Source organism: Etheostoma cragini, chromosome 9, assembly GCF_013103735.1.
Source record: "Etheostoma cragini isolate CJK2018 chromosome 9, CSU_Ecrag_1.0, whole genome shotgun sequence".
Classification (NCBI taxonomy): Eukaryota; Metazoa; Chordata; class Actinopteri; order Perciformes; family Percidae; genus Etheostoma; species Etheostoma cragini.
In genome coordinates, this window is record NC_048415.1 from 8,894,176 (window position 1) to 8,907,077 (window position 12,902).

A 12,902-nucleotide genomic window follows, 5' to 3' on the forward strand; every position below is an offset into this window, starting at 1 on the left:
ATCCTAGTGGCAGCAAACTCTCCGTTGCCTCGCAAGCTGGAAAAAACTAATTCTGGTCAGGCCAATCACATTGTGTATAGAGTCGGTGGGCAGGCTTAACATAAGGATGACAGAGCTGTGAAAGATCCGAGTGAATTCCCTGTAACTTGAAAACAAAGAAAATGGGTGTCCGAGTGCAAGGTGGTGTCCAACCACTAACAAATGGGATGGCACTTTGTGAAAACTGTGTTACCTGGGGGGGGGGTGGGTGAAGCTGCAAAACTTGCTTGCTAAAAATCCTATTGGATGTCCTTAAAAGAAAACATCCTGAAGGAGATGGGATGAGGTGGGAGAGGGCCAATAGGTGAAGTGTGAATGTGTGTGAGTGTTTATCTGATGAGCAGGTGGCCCCTTGTACGGCAGCCTCGGCCCCAGTGTATGTGTGTGAATGGTCAAATGTATCCTGTATGATTTTAAAAGCGCTTTGAGTGGTTGTTAAGACTAGAAAAGCGCTATATAAATACAGCACATTTACATTTATGTACCATTATTGGATTTCATCTCTGTTTTCAGTCACCTCATAGAAAAGGTTTACCAACTCACATTATATCATTCAGATTCAATTATCTGTCCATTGGAGAAGAGCAACTTTTTTTAGATGAGAGGGTGAGAACAACAGTTATCTATAGAATTGTAACATGTGTCTATTACTATTTAAGTATTCACAAGACAAGTGAGATTGAAAAACATGTTGACCCATAAGCCCAGAAAAAAAAAGAAAAAAGGAAGAAAAAAAAGAAAATAAATTAAATTCAGTGTAAATGAGAGCATCCCATGGGTGCTTTAGCAGAACATAAATTTTCCCCCATCTGTATATTAAGACATCATAAAACGGAAACTCTGCTATGGCCTTACAGCCTCTTGGGACTTCAGGTTCTGCAGTGACAGAAAAAGGTGGTTGTTTTCTATTTTTTGTCAGTTTCAAAGCAATTCTCTTTTAAGGGTCTGTTTCCTCTGACCTCTGAGAGTAAGCCGCCTCGTGTCCACATTCCTGAGCCAGCGAAAGTGTCTGGTCCAGTCCGGCAAAACATGACACGCTACAACTACACACCAAAATAGCACAGCATGGGGAAACGCTAACTCATACTGAAACTTAACAAGTCACTATATATGCAGCAGAAACCACAGCCAAATGTATATGCTGTTAAAGCTTTTTACACTTTAAAGCTTTGAAATGAAACTAGGATTATGGTTTATCATGGTCTTTCAGACGACATGCCTTTAACTGGCAAAATACTTGGAAAAATGCCCGAAACATGAGCGCTGGTTGTGTTCCAAGACACCATGGCACTTCACTTATCTGAAGGTCAGCTGCACTGACTCATAAGTTACTGCTGCCTCACATTGTGAAGGTGACACCAAGCTGGAGTGTTTTCTGTATTCAGGATGTGAAGGTATAGGAGAGACACACACAAAAAAAAAAAAAAAAAATGGAGACTTGGCTCATCTCGACACTGCGAAGGCACGGTTATTACTTGCATGCCAATAAAACATGGTGGAATGAGTGAACAGAAAGAGAATGAGCAGAGATTAATGTTTATTCATGCAATTGCAATTATCTCCAAAACAGCAATTAAGAAGCTCTTCTCCCCACAGAGCAGCTGGTTACTCCTTGGCCAGTGGGAGGACGCAGAGGCTGAACAGCTTTAATGGTTTCATTGCAGCAGATTAACTGATTATGTTCCCACTGAAAGTTCAGACGTCCTCCGGGCTGCAAAGGGAGGCTGCACTGTGATGTTAAGACTTGATGTTAAGATTTCAACAGTAAATGAGATGATTTTGACAGTATCATCCTCCAGTATCACTCCTCTGTAATTATGTAAATAGAGGATCGTGCTGTTACCTACCTTGCCACGTACTGTATTTAAACAACTGTAACAAGCTTTACTGCAATTGTCTTATGTGTTTCAGAGGGAATAGTTCAATATTTTGAGTAATCCTATTCACTTCTTTTCTGAGAGTTTTGATGAGAGGATTGATACCCCGATCTTCTCGTCTAACTTTTGGCAAGAAAGTGATCTCTATCTAATCTTATCTAAATGTCGAACTATAATTTCTAGTTATTGTGATACTCCATCTTTTGTGTGTCAAACTTAAGGTAGCTATAAAATAACAAATTGCATTTTACGGCACACAATGGCTCTGGCAAGCTTGGATTTGAGTCATTTGAGGTATTAGTATGTACATCCACAATGCAGTTCTCCCACACTACACATTGCCTTTTTTGCTGTGAATGGCTAAGGACGATGCTACATCCAGGACAAATGCATCTATGGTCAAACTTCATACACCAGCCTATTAACTACGCTTATAGTCCACTTCACCCTTCCCTACTATGAAGGGGCCAGGCTCTTCTGGTGGAACAAACTCCCCATTGACATCAGCACAACAGAAACTCTACACATCTTCCATCGCAGACTGAAGATTATTTTCTGTTCAGAATGGAACTATGCCCATAAAATTAGAAAGTTATTCTCTTATTGTCTTAAATAGTTTAGAATACTGTGTTCATCCCTATAGGGAAATACAGATATCAAGTCAAAGCAAAAAGGTAGCACTTGAAGCCGTGTAGCATATTTGCTGAAGTTTATCGCATAATTCTTGTAACTTTTGGGTCGTACCCACATGGTTGAATGCACTTATTGTAAGTCACTTTGGATAAAAGCATCAACTAAATGAATGTAATATGAGGTGTCTGAGGATTTCCATTTATCCTTACAGTCTACAGTTTAGAAAACTGTCTCTTCTCTGGAGTGGTAGTCCGTGGAAAGGTATAGAGGGAGCACTGGCACATAGAACAAAAAAAAAAAAACAGATTTATACTAAAGCCAAGTGCCAGATCTTGCACGGAGGAAAATCCAACACTGTGCGTACAGCCCCTGTATTTTTTGTTCTTTGTTTCCTTTAAATCCACTGTATGTCAGAGGGTAACATTGCTTTCTCTCACACACACACACACACACTTATTCTAAAAAACAGTTTCACATGCAAAACATATACTGTAAAATACAATGCATGAGTGTAAACTAGAGATTTTCAACTGGGGGTCTTGGCCTCCTCAGAGTTACTGCAGTGGAACCACCAATTTGTAAATTATGTTAACGTCTTTTCAAAAATGAAAATATCTTGATAACATGAATTTAAATATAAGCCTATTTGTGAAAAAAAGTCAAAGATGATAGGCTCACTAGCCAATAAGTAAGAATATTAAAAAAGGTAGCCATTTACAGATACAGTTAATCCTACGGATTCACCGTGCCACATACATTTTTAACATTAAAACATGATTTATGAAATCATGCCAAGAAATATTTTAATAGCTTAGTATTTTATGCACTAAAAAAGGTATGTATAAATGTTTTAGGTTGTCCACAGATTGTACGCTCCATTTATTATTATTCACCATTTCATACAACATGTAGAAGGGGTTTCCTGTTCTGTCTCTCTCTCTCTGAGTTAAGGGGTCCATTGCTTAAAAAACGTTGAAGACCTCGGATTTAAACAATCTAACAGTATGTGGAGCAACTGACAGGGGGATGATATGAGGAAAGAGACACAAGACAGCAAGAAGAGGAGAGCGTGTTAACAACATCTGCACATCATGACAGGCATGACACCTCTACTGTGTGAATCAGATCTCGCAGTTGGCAGTATCCATATATACACTGAGGGGAGGATGAACATTATGGGGACATCAGAGGCAAATAAATGTTTGATGACGTAGGGATGGGCGGATTGATCCCCAGCGTATCAATCGTACAGATCCCAATGTTGTATTCTTGAATACCAAAACTGAGCGAAAGAGCATAAATACACAAAATCTCTCTCAGTTTTATGATTTAATTTTCCATTTAAAGCTGCTGTATTGCATTGTTAACTCTGTTATATATTATATCTTGTTTAAATTGCCAAAAAACATTGATATTCAGACAAAGTCATAGATTGTTAAGAAATACTCCCCAGAGGGCATTCAAGCAGCTTTTACTGTTGGAAGGTACAGGCATCAATAACAGCATCATCTGATGCTAAGTATCATTTGGGAGGAGATCAAAATCTAAACTTTATCGCCCATCCCTGCCATGCAGAGCCACCACGCTGAGACAACTTGAGTTTGTACCTCTCTCGGTGTAGCGGGAACATTTTACAGCTCACAGACAACTTCTCTGCAGCAGAAGAAGAAGAAAGAGAACCCAAGTTACACAGTGAAAATAATTACCTGTGGAGCTTATTAGGCATAATTTAGTGATGTATCAATGAAGTTGCCGCTAATACAAAATGCTAATCCAATAATGACATTTTTCTATGCAGTGCAGCTACACCCCATACCTCTAGCGGACTGAGGTTGGAAACTGTAACTCAATTTAGATCAAACGTGCTTAGCAAGTGAACAACCCATAAAGTGAACAGAACCCGGATCACAGCTATTTTTTGACCGTATTCATTAACAAAATAAAGAAACTACCCAAATATCGTAAATAATCGGTGGGCAAGGCTGTCTCTATCCAGAGGCATCTTAATATGACCAAGAAATGCTACTATGCACAAATTTGGAGGACACCTCCGGCAAATCCTCGCTGCCCAAAGCATCCCGTATTCACATGCACAGTGATCAGTCAGTGCATCCGATGCTCTTTAATTTAGAATTAATGACGTGGTCACTGTGTGTTTAACAGGCATTTGTGTTCATGTGGTCCTCAGTTCTGATATAAATGGACAACCTGCGCAGGTTGTAAATAATGGAAGCTGTCAGAAGCCTGTTACAGAAAAATATTAAATCTCCATTAAATCAAGACTCTCTCCATCAAATTACATATTCTCTTTGTACAAAGACCTTAATGGGCAAACATGGTTAAGTACTTTAAGACATTTACCCAGTGTGAGAGCACTTGCGCACCCAACACTCATTTTGTTTATGGATCTGAAGTGGCTTTAAATCAAGAGCCTTCTCCTCCTGGTGCTCACTTCTTTTAAGAGCGTAGAGCACCTGCATGCGGTCTCTGTCTGTCAAGAGTTGTGAAGATTCCTGTCCAAATGTTCATGATTGCTCTGCAACTACATCCAGAATATCTTCCAGAGGTCCTTCAGGACTTTAGTGTGATTCAACGTGGCTGTGTCTAGTCACCAGAGGATAATGCAGAGTTGATGTCTAGTCCAAACTTAGAGTAAAAGCATCAAACACAAGCCCTCAGATCAGATGTTTATGTTGAGGTTACTGTCAAACGCTCAGCATTCCCGCTGGATTGTAGACGTTCTAGAGTCAGAAGAGCCAGTCTGACCAGCCATTCCCTATACATATCTGTGTACAATTCTTTTCACTGTAACGCTGAAAAGGGAATACAGGCAAAAGTGTATTAATAAGGGTCTTCCAAATAAAAGATAATTTATACCCCATTAAAGACCTCAGTAGTGTGAGGGTGCTCTAATAATGTTCATTTGGAGTCATTAGAGCATCTCAACTAAAGTGTCACTAAACCGGTTAGAGGAGGCTGCCAGCATGGACTCATGTAATGCGAGGAGGATTCAGGTGTGTCTGAACCAAGCTGAAGGCCTTTGTGTATCACACACACACACACACACACACACTTGGAAGTGGTCCAGTTAAAGTGTGTGTGTGTGTGTGTGTGTGTGTGTGTGTGTGTGTGTGTGTGTGTGTGTGTGTGTAGAGAACAGGAAATCACAGTAACTCTGTTAACAGTCCATGAGTAATCGGTCCGTTTTTATCATATGCCCATAAAAGAAATTTCTTGAAAAAATTTTTTTTACAAGAAATTGTTGGTTTATCAGCCAGTATTGAAATTATAAAAACATGGGAATTTGAGCTTTTTACGGTCACACGTGTCATTACAGTGTAAACGGACTGGGTCGAGCTCTACCGTTCACAAATAAAGAATTATTCTCTCGGTTTTATTAGGATAATGTGAAAAAGAAAATAAAAGCAGCAAATAAAGCAATAAAGCAGCACAAGTCACCACAAAGTTCACTTTTTAAGCATTTCGCCATTTGAACAAATCCTTTCCAATACATTTCAGATACAAATGTCTAACTTACCCCATGCTCCGTGAATCTGGGTGTTGTTTGGGGAACTGATTCCACTCACCACGCCACTTTTTGTCCTTTTCTCCTCGGTTTGCAAACTGATTCGCTTCTTCCACCAAATCCTCAGAAAAATAGACAAATCACTTCCGACTCCAGATTTCTCCCGTTAACCCTCTAACAGTACTCCTCTCTTCTCAAATCAGCTGTTGTACTCCAGCCCGTCTGTCTTCCTTTGTCCGCAGCTTTCCACGGATATAACGTCCCTATGCGTAATTACGCACCGTGAATCGTTTGGCTCAGTTCTGCGGACCAGACAGACGGAGGTATGTCGATAAAAATCGGGCACCAGAGTGCTTTTGGCTCAAAGCTCATCCAGGACTTGTGCTCTGTTCCCCTCTGTGCCAAATCACATGGGACGCCATTCAGCTCTCTCCGTGGGACCGGGGAGCCTCTTAAGCGCCATCTGATGGCTATTATGAAAACTAAAAACCCACCCCTCTTCCCTCCACCTCATCCCCACCTACGTGTCAGAATGTAAAATACCACATGTAGAAATGGTCTGCAGACTCGTAGTAGATATTCATTTGTTTACAATTTTTTTAGCAAATAGTCAGATGCATCCTCTGACTGTGTTGATCTCATGTTAAATCAGCTCATACTCCACATTAAACTATTTATAAAGAGCCATATGGTAATCCTATCAAATCTCTACATGAATAGTATGCATTGGTATGATGATTTCTTTCAGTAGGCAGTGGACCACATGAAATGGCTTTAATCATCTCTCTGAAAATCGTATTATATAAAAGATAGCAAAGATATTTCTTTAAACATAACTGAAGAAAACCTGCACAAATATGACCCTTTAAATATCACACAGAACATCTAACCAACTAAAAAAAATGAAATATATGCTCACACCAAGTGATTAATATTGAAGATGCTCATGGGAATATAATATGATTGTTCCAGTGATTTTTCAGTATATGGAGTTTATAAAAAATGCTTTCCATATTGATGGTTAAGATAAACAAACTAGTTTTAAATTGTATGGAAGATAGCAATTTATCCAAAGACATAAAATATAGAATAAAGTGCAATTTTTTAAATGTAAAACTTTAATGGAGCTGCTAATTGGCAATAAAGACAAGAAACTTGTCACCCATTTACTTTTTCATATTATGGTTTCAAAACGTTCTTTATAAAACTGTTGAAAATCACATGACTTAGTTTGAAGTCAACTCTGTTTCAACATAATCCACTTATTTGCATGAATACAGCGTAAACATGGGAGAGAGTGCATTAAATGTAGCGGAAGAGTGATGGGAGCAGCTCCTGTGCCTTAATCGTGCTGCTCAGTGGCCTGTTACAGCGATGCAGCTGACCTCTGCTTTGCGCTGCAGGGAACATCAGATTTTCGCCTTAAATGCAAACAACCCTCATGCTCATTCTAGAGACACTTCACAGCCGGTCCGAGGCAGTCTGCAGCACAGCTGGACAGTCTGGGCAGGATGGAGCTGAACCTCCAGCCCTCTGGCTTTAACACAAAGAGTATTAATCACCTTTGGCAGCCCCAGTGTGCACACCCAGATGGGTCTTTTTGGAGCAGATTTGTCTCCTTTTCTAAGTCAAGCAGTGACTGAATCAAACTCACAGTGTCTTCTTCACGCTCACTGTGGCAAACCTGTAATGTGGCATACAAAGCATCATGTTCACCAGAAATAAAGTCTAGACAGAGAATCAACTTATAAATCAGAATCAGAATCCACTTTATTGGCCAGGTTGGAATTTGACTCCGGTTAATCTTTGCTCTCAAAGTACAACACTCACTTAACATGTAAGAATAAAAACAGAAAGGACAGTGATGATATATATATAAAAAATACTGTTAAGCATACAGAACAACAACACAGTAGAATTTAGAAATGTACAAAAAATATACAAAAACAATTGAAGAGAGGGAAGGAATAGCACAATATCAGTATGGTATGATATTTAAGATTTAAATATAAATATAGTGCAAGGCAGTTAAGTGCAATGTTGAAATATTAATAAAAATATTGGAATTGTTAGATTGATAATATACATGAGGTAGATGAGCAGAGCAGAGTTGATCAACTTTGTTCAGTGTAAGGCTGATGAAATGATTTAGGATTTTTAAAGGAGCTGTTTTGTAAATAATCTCATTGCCTGGACTTTTTATTTTTAAAAGATAAAAAAGCTTGTAAGGCAATCCTTTTTAATGTCAGTCCAACGCATACCAATCAACTTCACACAAATCTAAAGGTCCTTTAAGCCTAATTATTTCATGTCAGTCCAACCAGGTCAGAGTAACAAGTCAGTAGGAAAGTACAGACTGCCAGTAAAGAGTATTTAAGGAAGCCACCGTTTGCTGAATTAAAATCAGTTACATGTTTGGACTTTTACAAGGTAGACTTAGGGCTATAGCAAAAAAGTGAAACTGAAATTTTATCCAGAACAGAAATTAATTTTATTTGTATATCTGTGGTTGATCAGTGGTCATTTATCAAGTGGGAAAATAAACCATAATAAGGACAACCTGACACCCGATTCTTCTGTCTAATGGAGAAAGTAGGTTTTTATTAACCTGAAACTCTCTTACTTCATCATCAAGATCTGAGTGGTGAGACTGTCAGGCAGGAAATTTCTATCAAATGATTGAGAGGTTTAGTTATACACATCTATTTGGATAAACGGAAAAGAAGAATGGTTTTTCCTCCCACATGTTCCTTCATTTTCTGTATCACAAATAACAATCAGTTTTGTCCACTGACCAAACAACACCAACCAAAGGCCAGGAGCGGATAAAACAGGTGCATGCAGCACTGAAGGGTAGGACAAGCTGAAAGAATACAGATCTAGAGAACGGTGGAGGTGTGTATGTGACCCATTAGATCATGTAACACTGTACAAGGCTTGATTACTAACTGCATTGGCACAGCTGACAAATGCTGTATCCAAGAGTGAATGGATTGTGTTCTACTGTTAGTTATACATAATAATTACATGGTGCATATTCCTATATTTAGCTGATCAGCCTATGTATGTGTGGAATACATACACAATGCACAACAAGATGGTGGTGGGGGTTTTGGTAGGGGCAAATAGCTCATTTCTGCCGCAGGGCTCCCAAGTGAAGGGTCAACTAGATAAAAGATGTGAGGTGAGGAGTACATTTACCTAACTACAGCTCTTAGACTAAGTACAATTTTGAAGTATTGTACTTAAATTCCATTTTCTGCTAATTTATACTTCTACTTCACTAAATTTCCGAGGAAAATGTTGTCCTCCACTACATTGATTCACTTTATTTACTAGTTACTTTGTAGATTTAGAAAATATAATAAATGACATTCACCAGCAACCTTACAGTTTACTGTATATTTAGTTTAAAAACACCTTTACCAACTGCAACATTAAAAAGTAACGGAATACTAATTATATTTCAATAATAATTATATTCCAATAAAATAATAGAGCTTATTTTGAAATGCGCCATTCTGTATAATGAGTAGCTTACATTTACTTTTTCATGCTACTCATTTTGTGCTTTTAATTAAAGCATAAAGTAAAGTTTGAATGCAGAACTTTAACTTTTTTTTTACAGAGTATTTCTACACTGCGGTGTTTGTGCTTTTGCTTAAGTAAGATATCTGACTATATGTATTTCAAACAAGACAGGCCTACAACCATGGATGTGTTAAGAAAACAACAGGATACTAGCAACAGCCAGAGGCGACCGTGTTAAAATACTAACCGCGGTTACACGTGTGGGGAGAAGCTCATTGGTTAATGATAAAGGCGGGGTCAGCCTATCAAAATATGTGACCAACATTTTAAATTTCTCCAGGGCCAAAAAATACTTCTTTCATCGTGTTGACGGCAACATCAACATTTGACCAACAGAGGGCAGCCAACGCGCCTGCGCAACCTTCAGTCTGCCGAGGAATTTCGGAGAAGAAGACAGTGCTGTTACGTAATCATACAGCGACGTGGAACACTCGCACGAGGATGTTTTGTTACTCAACGTTAACGTTGAGTAGTTCTGTGATTATTTTGTAAAATAAAGTGCACAGAAGAACTCATCCAGCCTCAGAGAACGACATATATCAGAAATGGCTGACTTTTCGTCGCTGGGACTGTCCGAGTGGCTGGTTAGACAGTGTAAACAGCTGGGGATCAACAAGCCCACATCTGTCCAGGAAAACTGCATGCCGCCCATACTCGAAGGTAAGACAGCTTTCAGGGTAGAGACATATCACCCTGGCCTCTACCTGTCATGTAAACATCCCAATCAACAGTCGCAACAGGTAATGCAGATCTCTATTGAAATATTTATCAATTAAATGGTCAGTGATGATCAGGCAAGGTAAACACATGGAAGGAGATAAATACTTTAAATTAGCAAATACCATTGTGTATTTTGTAGCTATGAATCACTTGCCGGTTTGCTCTTAGTTCCAGTTAAATTATTATTTGAATTTATTATTATTTTTGAACTGAGAGGTATGATTCAGAAGTCAGGAATAAGGCCACTGTTTTCCCATTACTTTCAACCTCAAAATACACATTAGTAGTCAGCTGTAAATAATGTTTTTTTCACATATGACTGCCGCCAAATTTGCCAGAAAAACACATGGATCAATAAATGTTTAAAGTTAGGATCGGATCCATGTCTGGGAGTTTGTAGATAACGCAAAGATACAATACATGATCGGTCTTTTTTTTTTCGTGGAGTTTGGGATGGTCACCCGTGGTAAGAAAAAAAAGGATTTTTATACTTTAAAGTAAAATCATTTCAAGTCATGACAAGGGTACTACTCAGCAGAGTTTAGAGCAGGTGAATAAAGGTGTTTTTCTTACCAGGTCGGGATTGTATGGGCTGTGCTAAGACCGGAAGTGGGAAGACAGCAGCGTTTGTGCTGCCTGTGGTGCAGAAACTGTCAGAGGACCCATATGGCATCTTCTGCTTGGTGCTCACTCCAACCAGGTCAGTGCTATGTAGTTTTAAAGAGAGAGAGAGAGAGACAGAGATAGTTTTGTTGTTTAATGGCTATTCTTCCTGTCAGATTTGTAATTTCCAGATATTTCTAGAAATTCAGTCAACATGTTTCTGTGATCTGAAACATCAGTAGTAAAGGACAGGTTGTCAGTCAATCAAAATGACTCTAAGCTGAATAATCCTAATATTCGAGTCCTCCGCGTTTCAGATACACTTATAAGCCTCAGATCCTTAATGACGTATACAGCTGAGAAAGAGTTTTATTCCGAAACTACAAATTCCGGATAATGACTTTGCTTTAAAGGTTATCAGCCAGGATTTCAACACAAATTGTTTCAATTTTAACTCAGGACGACATCAGAATACAAAACATGTTTCAAATAAATCTTTGTTTCTATCAAATCTATAATGCATGTGTGGTTGATATTTAAGATTAAGAGCACTGTAAGAAATATGTCCCCATATATCCAGCTGATGGTGTTGTTTATGTGATGTCATGCAGGGAGCTCGCCTATCAGATTGCAGAGCAGTTTCGAGTCCTGGGGAAGCCACTGGGTCTGAGAGACTGCATCATCGTCGGTGGAATGGGTATATCCTTTATTCTGGGAATCTGCGGGGGTTTCAAAGTACCGGTGTTGCATTGCTGCTGTAGAAACTGAAATGAAACACGGTTGCCAGTTACTGTTGAATTCTGTCTAAGCCTCTCCTCTGTGTCGCTGCTTTGTTACTCACAGACATGGTGAGCCAGGCACTGGAGCTGTCCAACCAGCCACATGTAGTCGTAGCAACGCCCGGACGGCTGGCTGATCACATCCGCAGCTCCGACACCTTCAGCATGAGCAAGATCCAGTTTCTAGTGAGTTCAGGACAGACCACAAACAGAGACTTGGACAATGTTTCAACAGTTTGTGACATTGCCTTTGTGTGTTTTTCAGATTCTGGACGAGGCGGACCGGCTGTTGGAGCAGGGCTGTACCGACTTCACCAAAGACCTGGAGACTATCCTGGCTACTTTACCGGCTAAACGGCAGACGCTTCTGTTCAGCGCCACGCTCACTGACACTCTGCACGAGCTGAAAAACATCGCCATGAACAAACCTTTCTTTTGGGAGAGCAAGTCAGAGTGAGTAACCTGCTGCTTAAAGACTGTTTATAGACATATTTAGCTAATTCACAGGACATTGCAGGTGTAATTTTGATCTGTTTTAAACTTTGTTTGCAGGGGTGTATTCAGTGTATTTGTAGGCTATGTATTTCAGGTCATTAAAAAAATAAAAAAAAATCCAACACTCAGTGTCACATTTGCTGAAGCTTTCGCGCCTCATTTTGGAGGCATTCTGTGCGAGAAATCTTTATTTATACAACAGGGGCACCAGCCTGGAAGATCAGTTCGCCTCTCATCTGAGCTGAGGTGCAACTAATAACAATAATATTAATGATCTCTCGCACAAATGCCCTTTGCATGCAGGCAGAGTCGTGCAAAAGAAGGGAGTTAAGTGAGGTAAGCCATCTGCTGGGTTTATGAAACTTCAGACCGTTTGCAGCCTAGGATTCAGATATGCCCAGAAAGCAGCTACAACCCCCTGCAGGTGTATCCAGTGGGCAACAGAAAATGTATCCAACATAATGTTGAAATCCATCATGCATGAATCCTGGCCTGAATTCATACGGCTCCAGGTTTGCTGTTCTGTACTATGACGTCTGCCCTCTCTGGCAACAGAAAAATCTATCTATCTATATAGATATATAGTATCTATCATCTATATAGCTATATCTATATATATATATATATATATATATATAT

General features: G+C 39.4%; 2 protein-coding genes across 3 annotated transcripts in view; one reads left to right on the plus strand and one right to left on the minus strand.

Annotated features, from left to right (window-relative positions):
* The window catches only part of homer3b (homer scaffold protein 3b), a 39,700-nt gene extending 33,199 nt beyond the window's left edge, over positions 1-6,501 (minus strand). The window contains exons 1-2 of one of the 2 annotated variants that reach the window (XM_034881247.1): positions 6,088-6,501; positions 4,157-4,202 (exon numbers count right to left, since the gene is read on the minus strand). In XM_034881247.1, the coding sequence (XP_034737138.1) occupies positions 4,157-4,179 (23 nt within the window). In that variant the 5' untranslated portion in view covers positions 4,180-4,202; positions 6,088-6,501. The remainder of the gene's footprint in view (positions 1-4,156; positions 4,203-6,087) is intronic. The other variant, XM_034881248.1, reaches the window with a different exon arrangement.
* Positions 6,502-10,047: 3,546 nt separating this feature from the next.
* ddx49 (DEAD (Asp-Glu-Ala-Asp) box polypeptide 49) overlaps positions 10,048-12,902 on the plus strand; it is a 7,831-nt gene continuing 4,976 nt past the window's right edge. The window contains exons 1-5 of the mRNA XM_034881218.1: positions 10,048-10,326; positions 10,963-11,086; positions 11,601-11,686; positions 11,833-11,954; positions 12,034-12,221. Of these exons, the coding sequence (XP_034737109.1) occupies positions 10,212-10,326; positions 10,963-11,086; positions 11,601-11,686; positions 11,833-11,954; positions 12,034-12,221 (635 nt within the window). The 5' untranslated portion in view covers positions 10,048-10,211. The remainder of the gene's footprint in view (positions 10,327-10,962; positions 11,087-11,600; positions 11,687-11,832; positions 11,955-12,033; positions 12,222-12,902) is intronic.